Raw genomic sequence first — 18,024 nt, 5'->3', positions numbered from 1 at the left:
ACCAGCACTGCTGTAACATCACAGGAATGGTAACAGTGGGAGGGGGATGTGAGGAGAGAAGGCCAGCTGGAGAGGAGGCAGAGGGAGGGCAGGACTGCAGCATGCTGTGAGTATAGTGCACAGGTAGCTATAAACCAGCTTATTATGCTTTCCTGCAATACTCTGCATGGCCCCACCACCCACAAGTGACAGCAATGGGGAGTGCTGGGGGGAGGGGGATCCTGTATTGGCAGTTCCACCACTGACAGCCGTATAACCTAGATTATCCTCCCCTATTATCTATCTAAAGGCAGCAGCATCCTGTACAGATCACATGACCACATCACTGAGGATGGAGGAGGACCAGAGTCACATGACCGAAAGGCTATTTAACCTCACCCTGGAGATCATCTATCTTCTGACTGGAGAGGTGAGGAGGATTCTGGGAGGTCGCATGATGTCACTCTCATCTTTATTAAAGTAAAACAAAAAGAAAACACAACACTAACTGGAGAGGTGAGGGGGTGACTCTGGGAGGTCATGTTACATTAATGTTGGTCTTTCCATACAGCGATTTCCTCCAGTGAAGTCTGGTGATCATGTGACCATCACAGTGCCCCCACCTCACTCCCTGATGACTGAGGGACACAACAAGCAGAAGATTCTGGAAATCACCAGGAAGATGATAGAGCTGCTGACAGGAGAGGTGAGCAGTGCTGGGAATTATGGGACATTATCCAGTAACAGCAAGGGGTGTATCAGGGTAGTGACTGTATTATTGTGTGTGTCAGGTTCCTATGGAATGTCAGGATTTTGCCATCTATTTATCCATGGAGGAGGGGCAGTATGTAGAAGGACACCAGGACCTCTACAAGGACGCCATGATGGAGAATCAGCCGCCCCTCACATCACCGGGTAAATGGAGACTTTTATTTCTTCTAAATGAGAGCACAGTATGGAGGGTCCCCTATATCCCCCATCATCTGATAATCACATAGAGACAATGTATTCAGTCAGTGTGTGTGTTTCCTACAGATGTATCCAGTAACAGAAACCCGCCAGAGAGATGTACAGGTCCTCTTTATTCGCAGGATTGTCCACCTAGATCCCCCATCATCTGATAATCACATGGAGACAATGTATTCAGTCAGTGTGTGTGTTTCCTACAGGTGTATCCAGTAACAGCAACCCACCAGAGAGATGTACAGATCCTCTTTATTCCCAGGATTGTCCACCTAGATCCCCCATCATCTGATAATCACATAGAGACAATGTATTCAGTCAGTGTGTGTTTCCTACAGATGTCTCCAGTAACAGCAACCCACCAGAGAGATGTACAGGTCCTCTTTATTCCCAGGATTGTCCACAAGAAGATCCCACTATCCCCCACCATTATCAGGTAAGTCTGATGAAGGTCATCAGTGACTTTGTACTGTATGACATGGTTTATTTCTGCATATGCTGTTTTCTGTGTTCACATTTTACATTTCCTCTCATTTTGTGCACTTAGTGTGGTGAACTGATACATGGAAGTGCTGCTGTGGTTAAAGAGGAAGAAGAAGAGACGTATGTGAGGAGTGATCAGCAGTTTATGGAGGAGGGTGACATGATGAGGACAATTAAAGAGGAAGGAGAAGAGACGTATGTGAGGAGTGATCAGCAGTCGAATGAGGAGGGTTTAATAATAAGAGTGATTAAAGAAGAAGACACGTATGTGAGGAGTGATCAGCAATGTATGGAGGAGGGTGACATGTTGAGGACAACTATAGAGGACCCTCTTACAGAGAGCAAAACAGGTGAGTAATCAATATTAAATATCTTTTTTAGTTATTATGACCGTGTCACTGCTCACAGACTGGCTATATTAGAGGTTATACTAAATACTCATGTTACATTTTTGTCATCTAAAACCATTATTCTTGATTTTGTTTTGTTTTGTACTGTACAGTCACATAAGACACTTAGGGGTTGATTCATAAAGCATTACCGCATTCAGTAATGCAGGAAACAGCTGACTTTACTGAGCACTTACGAAAATGTTCATTTATAAAGGCTGTTACTGCATGAAAAGCTGAAGTTACCGAGCATTGAGGTAAATTACTGACTTGCGCAGTAAATACCTCAACACATGTCAGTAAATGTCAATCTATAAAGGATAGATCATGCGTTCAAAGCCTGAAATTATTACCGTCACCTCTGGTGTGGCGAGATGAGAGCGGAGACTGCAATACTGTGGGAAGCCAGCGTTACTCAGACAAGCAGAGGGGGATAAGCTATGACTGACAGGAGCAGAAGCCAATAGAAACAGCCCCTGTCTCCTGTGAGTCGGGATGAGACATTTTGATAGGACCTAAGCCTCCTCCGGCGGGTGCAGCTTTTCTACAGTGAGCAGAGGGAACGGAACAAAATAAGTTTCCCCTGTCTCCTTTGAGCAATTTAACCTCTTCAGTTCCTGTTTGAAGATGCAGAGTAGCTAGTGGGGAAACCATCTAAGCAGGGCATGTGTAAAGTCTCCGGGAAGTTCATCTAAGCTGTGGCAAATAAATAAAATGTTAAGAGACTAATAGATTCAGAGTGGGCAGTGGCAGTATAACAAACAGTATAGCAAACCATGTACATCTAAAGCAGTGATGGCTAACCGTGGCACGCCAGCTGTGACAAACCTACAAATCCCATCATGCCTCTGCCTCCCTGAGTTATGCTTAGAGCTGTCAGGGTGTTGCAATGCCTCATGGGACTTGTAGTTCCACCACAGCTGGAGTGCCAAGGTTAGCCATCACTGATCTAAAGGGATGTCAGGATGTCTCTTACTATTGTAATGCTGTCTCTGCACACAGTTTTGTCTACTGAAACCAGTACATTACCGAACTTCTACCGCACCTGTGAACGTTGTTATGAATTAGCACACAAAAGTCTAAAATACAGAATGTGCTGATTTACCGAGCACTTCACATTTACCGCACTGTGCTCTATGAACTGAGGCCTTAGTGTTATTTCTTCTGTAATAAGCTGATAATGGTCACTGTACATTACTGTGCACAGATTGGTCACAGTAGGGGTGACTTAGTGTTACTGGCCTGTAATAAGCTGATAATGGTCACTGTACATTACTGTGCACAGATTGGTCACAGTAGTGGTGACTTAGTGTTACCGGCCTGTAATAAGCTGATAATGGTCACTGCACATTACTGTGCACAGATTGGTCACAGTAGTGGTGACTTAGTGTTACCGGCCTGTAATAAGCTGATAATGGTCACTGTACATTACTGTGCACAGATTGGTCACAGTAGGGGTGACTTAGTGTTACTGGCCTGTAATAAGCTGATAATGGTTACTGTACATTACTGTACACAGATTGGTCACAGTAGGGGTGACTTAGTGTTACTGGCCTGTAATAAGCGAATAGTCACTGTACATTACTGTACACAGATTGGTCACAGTAGGGGTGACTTAGTGTTACCGGCCTGTAATAAGCTGATAATGGTCACTGTACATTACTGTACACAGATTGGTCACAGTAGGGGTGACTTAGTGTTACCAGCCTGTAATAAGCTGATAATGGTCACTGTACATTTCTGTACACAGATTGGTCACGGTAGGGGTGACTTAGTGTTACTGGCCTGTAATAAGCTGATAATGGTCACTGTACATTACTGTACACAAATTGGTCAAAGTAGGGGTGACTTAGTGTTACTGGCCTGTAATAAACTGATAATGGTCACTGTACATTACTGTACACTGATTGGTCACAGTAGGGATGACTTAGTGTTACTGGCCTGTAATAAGCTGATAATGGTCACTGTACATTACTGTACACAGATTGGTCACAGTAGGGATGACTTAGTGTTACTGGCCTGTAATAAGCTGATAATGGTCACTGTACATTACTGTACACAGATTGGTCACAGTAGGGGTGACTTAGTGTTACCGGCCTGTAATAAGCTGATAATGGTCACTGTACATTACTGTACACAGATTGGTCACAGTAGGGGTGACTTAGTGTTACCAGCCTGTAATAAGCTGATAATGGTCACTGTACATTTCTGTACACAGATTGGTCACGGTAGGGGTGACTTAGTGTTACTGGCCTGTAATAAGCTGGTAATGGTCACTGTACATTACTGTACACAAATTTTTCACAGTAGGGGGTGACTTAGTGTTACTGGCCTGTAATAAGCTGATAATAGTCACTGTACATTACTGTACACAGATTGGTCACAGTAGGGGGTGACTTAGTGTTACCGGCCTGTAATAAGCGGATAATGGTCACTGTACATTACTGTACACAGATTGTTCACTGTAGGGGGTGACTTAGTGTTACTGACCTTTAATAAGCTGAAAATGGTCACTGTACATTACTGTACACAGATTGGTCACAGTAGGGAGTGACAAAGTGCTGCTGGCCAAACAAGAGATACATAAAGGGACATTACAAAGGGAATATGAGTGACACTAATTGACCTAAGCCCGATTTAAAAAAGGGCTCTAGGTCTCTTCATGCACCACCACCACCATCAGTCAGTGCGCTCGCTCATCCTACCCCTCTGCCCGCCTCCCTGGCCCGTCCTCCTGTCCCAACGGTTAACTATACTGCGCACATGCGCAGTACAAAAAAACCACAGACACAGGGAAAGAGTATGGCGCAGGAACAGTTAGGTTTTATTGTATAGGATGAGGATGCAATGGTAATAAGAATGTGTAAGTGACACCACATTGCTCTACAAACCTAACACAGATTTCTTGCTTTAAAGGAATACTTTAGGGGGGTCAGGGGAAAATGAGTTGAACTTACCCGGGGCTTCTAATGGTCCCCCGCAGGCATCCTTTGCCCGCGCATCCACTCACCGATGCTCCGGCCCCGCCTCCGGTTCACTTTTGGAAATTCAGACTTTAAAGTCTGAAAAGCACTGCGCCAGTGTTGCCGTGTCCTCGCTCCTGCTGATATCACCAGGATAAAACCATGCAGGCCCAGTATGGTCTGTTCCTGCACAGTACGCTCCTGGTGACATCAGGGGGAGCGAGGACATGGCAACGCAGGCGCAGTGGTTTTCCAACTTTAAAGTCTGAAATTTCAGAAGTGAACCGGAGGCGGGGCCGGAGCATCGGTGAGTGGCTGCGCGGGCACAGGATGTCTTGTATGGCTTCCCATGTATGGCCAATGCTTTATCTGTAGGGAGGGTCAATGATATGCGAAAAAGTGTGAAATGGTGCAAATTGTATGCTAATTATATGTAAAGTTATGCAGCTACTGCATTTCTAATCTGCATAAACTTTGCAACAACTTGGAATTATCAGCAGCTCACTGACCATCTCTAATGATAATTGTTCCTCCCCTCAGAATTCTCTAACAGGAAGTGATGATGTTTCTCTATTTGCAGGGCGGAGTCCCAGCATCAGGAACCTCTCAGAGACTCGTCTCTCTGTATCCACAGACTGTACAACGGATGATGATGTCACTGGACAAGTGTCTCCTGCAGATATCCTGGTGACCCCAAATATTCCTCCAGACTCCCCTCACCTGTCTAACCCCGAGGGGCCTCCTACCCAGCACAGCTCTCCCCCTGCTGGAGGGTCTTATTCCTGTTCCACGTGTGGAAAATGTTTTGTTCAGAAAGCGTACCTTGTCAGACATGAGAGAACTCACACTGGGGAGAAACCGTATTCATGTGCTGAGTGTGGAAAACATTTTGTTCAGAAGTCAAATCTTATCAGACATGAGAGATCTCACTCTGGTGAAAAGTCCTATTCATGTACTGAGTGTGGGAAATGTTTTTCTCGTAAATCACATCTTACCAGTCATAAGAGATATCACACTGGAGAGAAACCATATTCATGTACTGAGTGTGGGAAATGTTTTGCACATAAATCACATCTTACCAGTCATAAGAGATTTCACACTGGAGAGAAACCATATTCATGTTCAGAGTGTGGGAAGTGTTTTGCGCACAAAGCCTATCTTGTCAATCATGAGCGAAATCACACTGGGGAAAAGCCCTATTCATGTGCTGAGTGTGGGAAATGTTTTAAACAAAAATCACATCTTGTCACACATGAAAAATCGCACACTGGTGAGAAGCCCCATTCATGTGCTGAGTGTGGGAAATGTTTCATCCAGAAAGCACATCTTGTCAGTCATGAGAGAACTCACACGGGTGAGAAGCCCTATCCATGTGCTGAGTGTGGGAAATGTTTTGTACTTAAATCAGACCTTGTCATACACGAGAGAACTCACACTGGTGAAAAGCCCTATTCATGTGCTGCATGTGGGAAATGTTTTGCACAGAAAACGCATCTCGTCAGACATGAGAGAACTCACACTGTGTTCATAAATGTTTTTTTCTAATCTTTCATTTATGCTAGATGCACATGGCAGCATATTGCATAGAATCCTGAGGACTCTCTCATGCTGCTCTGTGCATTGCTGTGTAAAGCCCCTGAGCTGAGGTGACATGATGAGATAAACACTGGTACATGTAGTACATAAAATGTAGGTGAATTTTCATGTTTCACAGATAGACCCAGGAAGCATCTCTATGCGGGATTCTGGCACCAGCTAGTGCAGCGTGTGATAATATGCAGCTCACTGTCAGTCGTCACTGTGACTGGCTCCTCCAGGCATCTCCTGATTTCTCTACAGAATGTTAGGGGTAACGTTATAGATCTATATTGTTACGCCCTCACAGAGGAAGACTGGCAGCTATATTACCTGATAATACTATAAATATGACAGCGGCAAAACATGAGGTATTATAAGTCAGATGTATTCCCAGGACGTATTATACTCCAGCACAAATAATGCAGATATACCCCAATGCCTCAGTGCTGCACCCCAAATGTAAATTAGGAGATGATTGGATACAGGTGTTTGGGCTGGAGGTGAGATACAGGAATTCTGGGGGGGAGAGGGGACAGGTTATTGTTATATGTGTTACAGTCACTGCTATAGACACCCCAATGCCTCAGCGCTGCACCCCATATGTAAATTAGGAGATGATTGGATACAGGTGTTTGGGCTGGAGGTGCGATACAGGAATTCTGGGGTGGAGAGGGGACAGGTTATTGTTAAATGTGTTACAGTCACTGCTATAGACACCCCAATGCCTCAGTGCTGCACCCCAAATGTAAATTAGGAGATGATTGGATACAGGTGTTTGGGCTGGAGGTGAGATACAGGAATTCTGGGGTGGAGAGGGGGACAGGTTATTGTTATATGTGGTACAATCACTGCTATAGACACCCCAATGCCTCAGTGCTGCACCCCAAATGTAAATTAGGAGATGATTGGATACAGGTGTTTGGGCTGGAGGTGAGATACAGGAATTCTGGGGTGGAGAGGGGGACAGGTTATTGTTATATGTGTTACAGTCACTGCTATAGACACCCCAATGCCTCAGTGCTGCACCCCAAATGTAAATTAGGAGATGATTGGATACAGGTGTTTGGGGTTGAGGTGAGATACAGGAATTCTGTGGGGGGGGGGGGGGGAAGGGGGACAGGTTATTCTTATGAGTGTTACAATCACTGCTATAGACACCCCAATGCCTCAGCGCTGCACCCCAAATGTACATTAGGAGATGATTGGATACAGGTGTTTGGGGTTGAGGTGAGATACAGGAATTTTGGGGTAGAGAGGGGGACAGGTTATTGTTATATGTGTTACAATCACTGCTATAGACACCCCAATGTCTCAGTGCTGCACCCCAAATGTAAATTAGGAGATGATTGGATACAGGTGTTTGGGCTGGAGGTGAGATAGAGGAATTCTGGGGTGGAGAGGGGGACAGGTTATTGTTATATGTGGTACAGTCACTGCTATAGACACCCCAATGCCTCAGTGCTGCTCCCCAAATGTAAATTAGGAGATGATTGGATACAGGTGTTTGGACTGGAGGTGAGATACAGGAATTCTGGGGCGGAGAGGGGGACAGGTTATTGTTATATGTGTTACAGTCACTGCTATAGACACCCCAATGCCTCAGTGCTGCACCCCAAATGTAAATTAGGAGATGATTGGATACAGGTGTTTGGGCTGTAGGTGAGATACAGGAATTCTGGGGCGGAGAGGGGGACAGGTTATTGTTATATGTGTTACAGTCACTGCTATAGACACCCCAATGCCTCAGTGCTGCACCCCAAATGTAAATTAGGAGATGATTGGATACAGGTGTTTGGGCTGTAGGTGAGATACAGGAATTCTGTGGGGGGGGGGGGGGGGACAGGTTATTGTTATATGTGTTACAATCACTGCTATAGACACCCCAATGCCTCAGTGCTGCACCCCAAATGTAAATTAGGAGATGATTGGATACAGGTGTTTGGGCTGGAGGTGAGATATAGGAATTCTGGGGTGGAGAGAGGGACAGGTTATTGTTATATGTGTTACAGTCACTGCTATAGACACCCCAATGCCTCAGTGCTGCACCCCAAATGTAAATTAGGAGATGATTGGATACAGGTGTTTGGGCTGGAGGTGAGATGCAGGAATTCTGGGGTGGAGAGGGGGGCAGGTTATTGTTATGTGTGTTACAGTCACTGCTATAGACACCCCAATGCCTCAGTGCTGCACCCCAAATGTAAATTAGGAGATGATTGGATACAGGTGTTTGGGCTGGAGGTGAGATACAGGAATTCTGGGGTGGAGAGGGGGACAGGTTATTGTTATATGTGTTACAATCACTGCTATAGACACCCCAATGCCTCAGTGCTGCACCCCAAATGTAAATTAGGAGATGATTGGATACAGGTGTTTGGGCTGGAGGTGAGATATAGGAATTCTGGGGTGGAGAGAGGGACAGGTTATTGTTATGTGTGTTACAATCACTGCTATAGACACCCCAATGCCTCAGTGCTGCACCACAAATGTAAATTAGGAGATGATTGGATACAGGTGTTTGGGCTGGAGGTGAGATACAGGAATTCTGGGGTGGAGAGGAGGACAGGTTATCGTTATATGTGTTACAGTCACTGCTATAGACAAATGTGGGAAGCTGTTGCTGGAAACTATTCTGTGTTATGTAACAAAATAAATCCTATAGAAAATCTGATGCATCTTGAAGTGTAGATCCGTTGTATATAAATGATCGGTAGCATAGATTCCCAATTCATCTGACTGTTGCTGTGAAATCAGCTTTTCCTTGAGGCAGATTTCAAGGAGGAGGAGTTTTGGGGCATCATTAAAGAGGAGCTGTTAGGTATAAGGTCTCAGAGAAAAAAAACACATATATCTGTAGCTAAATATTGGCTGTACTTACATTACATATGCATTTCACTGTCCACGTTTGGATTTTACAGAATCTTTATGTAGTATTTGCAGAGAATGATGCTCCTGACAGCTCATGGCAGGTTCCATGTTTGTCTGTCTCCTATGAAGACAAATGTGTCGTCATGTCCTCCCTGCTTCCTGATGATTCCACTCACACAAAAGATCCTAATGGAAAACACTACTGTGCAGTGAATATTAATTAGCCATGTGGCTAGGAACAATAGCGGACTCATGCAGTATACTCTGCCCTGTGATTTTTCAGTGCTGTCAGCTTGGCTGCATTACAAGCTGCTGTAACATGAGCCTGTAACTTCTCACTAGCAGCCGAGGGGAGGGCCCCAGAATGCTTTGCAGTATGTCATGCGGCCTCTCGTCCTTTTAAGAGCTTGGGAATAACAGCCTTGCTGTTCAGCACACATCAAAAGTAAGAGAGATTTTTAACTTCGGTATTGCCTTTTTGGCTTCCTTCTAAACTGTTTAACACAGAAGAATAGAGGTTTAAATTAGCTTTTGCAGCCTGACAGTTACTCTTTAAAGTGGATCTGAACTCAGAACTCCTCTCTGCTCTAAAAGATACACAACAGCATAGTGACTTTTAAACAAAAACATTTCTTTGTTACAGCTGATACAAATCCTACAATAAATCTGCAGTGTGTCTACTTCCTGCTTTCATGGAAGCAGACATGTTATTAACATCCTGTGTTTTCAAATGAGCTTATCTGCCATCTCTGCCATATGCAGTCATGTGACACAGGGGGAGGATCAAATTGCAACTTGTGATTAGACACAGATGAGGGGGAATTAGACATGCTAAACCCTCTAAATACATACAGGATGTATTTCTCTGTTTTCCTTTTGTCATCTGCAAGAGTTCAGCTCCACTTTAATAATTTACCAAATGCACAATCCTCTGGCATGGATGGCATAAACGCTGCATTGTACAGACAACTTCATGAGGAATGCTCTTATTACACAAATCATTTATACCGGGGAAGAAGACCGATCTAACCCTTCAAAGATCTATGACAATCCATTCCCTGATCATGAGCAGATGGGCTCTCGGGTGGTGATGTCACTGGACACTGAGGAGGCATCAGATGGGCTCTCGGGTGGTGATGTCACTGGACACTGAGGAAGCCTCAAATGGGATCTCGGGTGCTGAGGTCACTGGACACAGAGGAGGCCTCAGATGGGCTCTCGGGTGATGATGTCACTGGACACTGAGGAGGCCTCAGATGGGCTCTCGGGTGGTGATGTCACTGGACACAGAGGAGGCCTCAGATTGGCTTTCGAGTGGTGATGTCACTGGACACTGAGGAGGCCTCAGATGGGCTCTCGGGTGGTGATGTCACTGGACACAGAGGAGGCCTCAGATGGACTCTCGGGTGGTGATGTCACTGGACACTGAGGAGGCCTCAGATTGGCTTTCGAGTGGTGATGTCACTGGACACTGAGGAGGCCTCAGATGGGATCTCGGGTGGTGCTGTCACTGGACACAGAGGAGGCCTCAGATGGACTCTCGGGTGGTGATGTCACTGGACACTGAGGAGGCCTCAGATGGACTCTCGGGTGGTGATGTCACTGGACACTGAAGAGGCCTCAGATGGGCTCTCGGGTGGTGATGTCACTGAACACTGAGGAGGCCTCAGATGGGCTCTCGGGTGATGATGTCACTGGACACTGAGGAGGTCTCAGATGGGCTCTCGGGTGGTGATGTCACTGGACACTGAAGAGGCTTCAGATGGGATCTCGGGTGGTGATGTCACTGGGCACTGAGGAGACATCAGATGGGCTCTCGGGTGGTGATGTCACTGGGCACTGACGAGGCCTCAGATGGGATCTCGGGTGGTGCTGTCACTGGACACTGAGGAGGCCTCAGATTGGCTCTCGGGTGGTGATGTCACTGGACACTGAGGAGGCCTCAGATGGGCTCTCGGGTGATGATGTCACTGGACACTGAGGAGGCATCAGATGGGCTCTCGGGTGGTGATGTCACTGGACACTGAGGAGGCATCAGATGGGCTCTCGGGTGGTGATGTCACTGGACACTGAAGAGGCATCAGATGGACTCTCGGGTGGTGATGTCACTGGACACTGAGGAGGCATCAGATGGACTCTCGGGTGGTGATGTCACTGGACACAGAGGAGACCTCAGATGGACTCACGGGTGGTGATGTCACTGGACACTGAGGAGGCATCAGATGGGCTCTCGGGTGGTGATGTCACTGGACACTGAGGAGGCGTCAGATGGGCTCTCGGGTGATGATGTCACTGGACACTGAGGAGGCATCAGATGGGCTCTCGGGTGGTGATGTCACTGGACTCAGAGGAGGCATCAGATGTGCTCTCGGGTGGTGATGTCACTGGACACTGAGGAGGCCTCAGATGGGCTCTCGGGTGGTGATGTCACTGGACTCAGAGGAGGCATCAGATGTGCTCTCGGGTGGTGATGTCACTGGACACTGAGGAGGCCTCAGATGTGCTCTCGGGTGGTGATGTCACTGGACACTGAAGAGGCCTCAGATGGGCTCTCGGGGGGGATGACACTGGACATGGAGGAGGCATCAGATGGGCTCTCGGGTGGTGATGTCACTGGACACTGAGGAGGTCTCAGATGGGCTCTCGGGTGGTGATGTCACTGGACACTGAAGAGGCCTCAGATGGGCTCTCGGGGGGGATGACACTGGACACGGAGGAGGTCTCAGATGGGCTCTCGGATGGTGGGTCACTGGACACTGAGGAGGCATCAGGTGGGCTCTCGAGTGGTGATGTCACTGGACACTGAGGAGGCATCAGATGGGCTCTCGGGTGGTGATGTCACTGGACACTGAGGAGGCATCAGATGGGCTCTCGGGTGGTGATGTCACTGGACACTGAGGAGGCCTCAGATGGACTCTCGGGTGGTGATGTCACTGGACACTGAGGAGGCATCAGATGGGCTCTCGAGTGGTGATGTCACTGGACACTGAGGAGGCATCAGATGGACTCTCGGGTGGTGATGTCACTGGACACTGAGGAGGCATCAGATGGGCTCTCGGGTGGTGATGTCACTGGACACTGAGGAGGCCTCAGATGGGCTCTCGGGTGGTGATGTCACTGGACACTGAGGAGGCCTCAGATGGGCTCTCGGGTGGTGATGTCACTGGACACAGAGGAGGCATCAGATGGGCTCTCGGGTGGTGATGTCACTGGACACTGAGGAGGCCTCAGATTGGCTCTCGGGTGGTGATGTCACTGGACACAGAGGAGGCATCAGATGGGCTCTCGGGTGGTGATGTCACTGGACACAGAGGAGGCCTCAGATGGACTCTCGGGTGGTGATGTCACTGGACACTGAAGAGGCCTCAGATGGGCTCTCGGGGGGGATGACACTGGACACGGAGGAGGCATCAGATGGGCTCTCGGGTGGTGATGTCACTGGACACTGAGGAGGCATCAGATGGGCTCTCGGGTGGTGATGTCACTGGACACTGAGGAGGGGTCAGATGGGCTCTCGGGTGATGATGTCACTGGACACTGAGGAGGCCTCAGATGGGCTCTCGGGTGGTGATGTCACTGGACACTGAGGAGGCCTCAGATTGGCTTTCGAGTGGTGAGGTCACTGGACACTGAGGAGACCTCAGATGGGATCTCGGGTGGTGATGTCACTGGACACTGAGGAGGCCTCAGATGGGCTCTCGGGTGATGATGTCACTGGACACTGAGGAGGCATCAGATGGGATCTCGGGAGCTGTGGTCACTGGACACAGAGGAGACCTCAGATTGGCTTTCGGGTGGTGAGGTCACTGGACACTGAGGAGACCTCAGATGTGGTGGAGTGGAATTGTTATGGTAGGTTGTGGAGTTTCTAATAAAGGTCATAGTTATATCATAGCTATAGAGAGAAATATACTTTAGTAAGGAACTTGTATGATCTGACTTGTTTGTTTTCTTAGATGCTTATTATGCTGTTACTTATTTTTTCGAGCAGGGAAGTTCTAAGTTTTCCGGCTTAAGTAAACAACATGGGTTGCATAGAGTTTGCAAATGAGAATTGTTTGCAAATTCAGAATGTAATATATAAAAGGGAAGTCGTATTAACATCCTGTACGTCTGCATTCTATGTCTTCTTTACATGCCTTGTGTAACTGTAACGCAGACAAGCAGGGGTCCTCGGATACCATTTTCTAAAATCCGAATATATTCGGATACGGATACCCAGATATCTGGATCCTAATTGAATATCCGAATCCGAACTTTTGGGTATCTGGGTAGAATCGGATATCTGAACCCAAAATCCGGTCAGATTCGGATATCTGGATTGAAAACCGGAAGCCGCCTTTAAAATGCGCTCTCTCTATCTCTCTCTCTCTCTCCCCCCCTCAGTAGGTGGGTGGATGCCCTAACTGTTCATGGATGTTGTCTTCCAGGAATTTGTAGGGTGTCAAAAGCAAGCTCACATACATTGGCCAGGAATCAAACCCAGGTCAACTGCTTGGACACTACATGCTGAAGCCAGCCTAGCATGTACCATTGCGATATACCCAAGAGAAAAATGAGCTTGCTTATTTGCCTAATTTGCTAGATGAAAGCATTGGGACACATGGTGATACTGCTTACAGGCTTCAATTCAAGACTTCAGAAAGATCATGTGCCCCCCCTGGAGGCTGCTGGTGTAACACACACAGCAAAGGACAGCAATTTGAAGTCTGGAAGATTCCAGGGCAAGGGTGGGAAGGATGAAAAGCTAGGTGGCCATGCAACCCTTCCTGCTAACCTAAAGCTTACTTGTGTTTTACAACACATTGGCTTAAGACTTTACCAAATCCAATGCTCCAATATGGGGAAGCTTTGCTGTTTTCTGGGTTTTTTTTTTGTTTTTGTTTTTTAAGTGTGGTGTCACAGTTCACTCATCTCTTCAACTACAAGAAAGGCCCAAGAGTAGTCTTAGCTACCGTAATATCTATGTTACGGCAGGGCCCTTATTACACTTTATCCTACAGGGCTATGGAAACCGTTTTGCCCATGCGACAAAGCGAAGTGCCAAAATGACATCATACCTAGCAGAGGATGGTTTTGATCCATCGACCTCTGGGTTATGGGCCGAGCACGCTTCCGCTGCGCCACTCTGCTTACATTTGTATATAACCTTCCAGTTTAAGAAGGGTACATTAGTTGAAATAGTTACACTACTATCTATGTTACAGCAAAGCCCTAATGACACTTTATCTTATAGGGCTATGGCCACTGATTGGTTTTTACACCTTGCTTTACCACATGGGCCAAAGTACACCTAGCAGAGGATGGTTTCGATCCTTCAACCTCTGGGTTATGGGCTCAGCATGCTTCTGCTGTGCCACTGTGCTGCTGTACAGCAGACGCATCGTTGTAAGAAAAAGTGAGTGAGACCGCTTAGCTGTACCAAAAAATGGGCACTCCTTTGCCTACTTCTTTCTGGCCTTTGTCATCATGAAAGGATCATAGAAATATATGCAGAATTATGATGTATACAGGTTTTGTTTAAAGTGGCGTTAAACTTCTTGGAGCAGACTTTTTTCCTCCCTCCACAAGACACACAGGCATCCACATAAAATCGTTTAGCAACAACTGTGTGCACAGTCTCTGTGGTGCAATCAGTTAGCGTGTTCGGCTGTTGACCGAAAGGTTGGTGGTTCAAGCCCACCCAGGGACAGCCTTGCCTTTTGTGTTCAACAGTTGTCCAAAGCGAACCCCAGATAGCCATGTAGCTCTCTCTCTCTCTCTCTCTCTTTCTGTCTCGGACTGACTGCCCTCGAAAGGGGATTTTGGCATTGAAGGTGATTTTGGCTTCTGCTCGGATATCTGAACTAACTATCCGCCTGGATTTCGGATTTCAGATGGGAAATCCGAGTTTGCCCAGATAGTCAATTCGGATCTTAAAAAATATCTGAATTGCTATTCAATATTCGGATAGTGGAAAAAGTTCGGATTATCTGGGTAGTTTGGATATCCGAAATCTGGATGAGCACCACTGCAGACCAGTCTATAATGTGTGACTATGATGGGAGAAAGACAAAATTGCCATAAAACAAATGAAATACTCGAGCGCATAGAGCCCTATGGGCTGTGCCTTCTAACCACGAACCTCCGAGAGACATCATCTGCCGTCTTCACAATTACAAAGAGAAGGAGGTGATGATGGCGGCAGCCCGCAGTAAGGACCACGTGGACTGGCAGGGAACATCCATTTCACTCTACCAGGACCTAGCTCCATCTACTTTAGCCCAGCATTGGGCTTTGCGACCGCTTACCAAGGCACTACAACAGGCGGGAGCCACCTACCATTGGGGTTTCCCCTTCCAACTGGTTGCTCGGAAAGGAGCCAAGACCGCCATCTTACGACATCCACGTGAGCTCCCGACCTTCTTTGCAGATATTTCCCTGCCGTCAGTTGAGCTCCCAGAGTGGGACCCGGACTCCTTTGATCCTTCTCGCCCACCAAAGAACTGCAGGTCTAAAACACCAATAGCATGAGTACTTTTTACTTCTGCTTTCTGGATCCCCTCTCACCTTGCCATTGATCCCTCATTGGGCTCTCGGGGTCACCCTGAGCCATCCTTCCTGGCTCCCTTCTCTCATTTCTATGACCCACTGAGGGCGCCATCCCAGGAGACCCTTATATCCTGATATCTCCGCTTCTATGGAGGCCTCAGAGCTACATGGGAACATTGCTTGCAGATATGTCCGCTATGAGGCAGCTCTTTCACTATTCCCATTCATTCCCGTGAGTGAGCTATCTCCCGAGGTACATGGACTAGTGGTAGACCTTGTTCTCTCTGAGTGAGCCCTAACGGAAACTTTATATCGGGGGCTTGTATGTGGTGGGGCCCTGTGTCGCTGGACTGTTCCTCCTGTCTCCCCCAATGTGATGATGGGGTTCCGTGCCCCTCTCCCAGCAATGTCTAACCCTATACATTATTCACCTGCCCTTATGACCTCATGTATTGTCTCTCTAGGCTCTTGCTCAATGTTGCTTCATCTGTTGTACTCTGTTTATATGATTCACATTTTTGTTTACAGATGAATTAATATGCCTCACGGTATGCTTTGGGGACATCTGGCTTGAGGGGTGCGAGGAAATGCTAGCGTTTACCCTGCTACTTGGGGGGTGCCCCCCTGCTTGCGTGGGATGCATGGGCGAGGGGCATTTATATATGTATTTATATCGCACAACTTGCTATCAGTCTTGGCCTCCCCTGGCATACGCAATATGACTTTATCAGACCATGCTCCGGTATTGGTTGAATTATACTGGGGTGACAACAGATCTAGGCCCCCCACTTGGCGTATTAACAACTCCCAGGATACAGGATAAGCAAATCTCCCAAAAGCTTAAAAGTAAACTTGAGGCGTTTTTCCAGGTGAATGTGACTGAGGACATGTCCCCTATGACCATTTGGGAAGCACATAAGTGCTATGCATGAGGCATATTGATACGGGAAGGTGCCAGGTGCAGAAAAAGAGAAAGGGGAAAAGATATACAAGACTCCCTGTTACTCATTAACGAATTGGAGTCTAAACACAAGGGGGACATGTCCTCATCCACGTTGTCTGCCTTATCAGGAGCAAGAGAGCGCCTTAAGTCTCTGCTGTTTCATAAGGCTAAATTTGCAGCAGAGAGGTGCAGACACACGTTCCATGAGTGGGGAAATAAATGTGGGTCCATGTTGGCGAGGGCTTTGAGGTCTCAGCAATCCACCAGCTATATTTCCTGTATTACAGATAAATCGTCTACCCTACATCATAATTATAAGGATATCTCAAGAATCCTCAAAGAATATTTCTCTGGCTTATATAATCTCCCCTCCTAGTCACTTAATCTATCTACGGCCAGCAAGCACGACAAGATGAAATCTTATTTGAGGGGCTCTCAAATGCCTCAGTTGTCACAATCTGATACTAAAACCCTTGAGGAGCCTTTTACGGAGGATGAGTTGGGGATAACTGTGACGCCAGGTGACGCCCAGTCATCCAAAACGCACAAAAATCTCAGATCCAGCAGTCGTTTCTGATCACCGCAATCGATCGCACATCTACTGCAGGGCTCAGAATGACAAACTTTGGTTTTAAGATAGACAGTTCTGGGAAAGGAAGTTAATTGCGTTTAACACATAGCTGTAACAAGCTGGTTCCCCGGCCCCCTGGAGAGCTAATGGCCCCTCTCAGAGGATATGCCAGCTGTTTCAGCTCTGATAAGGAGGCCTAGATTCAGCCAGGCAGGCTACGAATCCCCGGGAGGTCTTGACACCTTGCTCCCTGGGAAGGATAAAAGGGAAGCCAGTTGCCAGCACACACCCTGAATGACCTGAGGCTCATAGCATAATCCATAACTTCCCAGTTCTGTCATATTTCTGGGGTTCCTGAGATGGCAGCTTCGCCAAATGTGGGGAAAGTGTAGCATGAGTCCCGGTGCTGGTTCTGTGAAATTCCCAGAACTCTGTCCCCTAAACTCTCATAGCAATATGAGTTTGAAGAGACGGGGGGTAAATTCTCATGATAGACCTGTCATATTTCATGTCCTAGGATTCGCAAAATCCTGCTGAGTGTGAATATGCGGTATAGGTTTTAACTGCCCCCACGTGCACCCCAAGACGGGCCGAACTAGAATTCTGCCAGTCTGAGGGTCTGTAAGGATGGGACAGCCCCTGCTCCATCCTCCTGAGGCTGGACTTGTGCCTGTCATAGCCACTCCCCGCAGCGATGGGTGATAAAACTTGTGACAGGCTGAAACGCAAGTGTCCTCCACCCTGAAACACCATCTTGAT

General features: G+C 47.2%; 2 protein-coding genes across 2 annotated transcripts in view; one reads left to right on the top strand and one right to left on the bottom strand.

The window, feature by feature from the left end:
• LOC137537252 (uncharacterized) overlaps positions 1-18,024 on the bottom strand; it is a 1,269,057-nt gene that overhangs the window by 787,467 nt on the left and 463,566 nt on the right. The window lies entirely within an intron of this gene.
• LOC137535879 (uncharacterized) overlaps positions 1-18,024 on the top strand; it is a 143,518-nt gene that overhangs the window by 78,806 nt on the left and 46,688 nt on the right. The window contains exon 3 of the mRNA XM_068257758.1: positions 5,610-6,316. Coding sequence (XP_068113859.1) covers positions 5,610-6,316 — 707 coding nt within the window. The remainder of the gene's footprint in view (positions 1-5,609; positions 6,317-18,024) is intronic.

The sequence above is a fragment of the Hyperolius riggenbachi genome, chromosome 10 (genome assembly GCF_040937935.1).
Source record: "Hyperolius riggenbachi isolate aHypRig1 chromosome 10, aHypRig1.pri, whole genome shotgun sequence".
NCBI classification, from domain to species: Eukaryota; Metazoa; Chordata; class Amphibia; order Anura; family Hyperoliidae; genus Hyperolius; species Hyperolius riggenbachi.
Note: the sequence above shows the minus strand (reverse complement) of the source record. Positions and strands in the feature narration are given on the sequence as shown.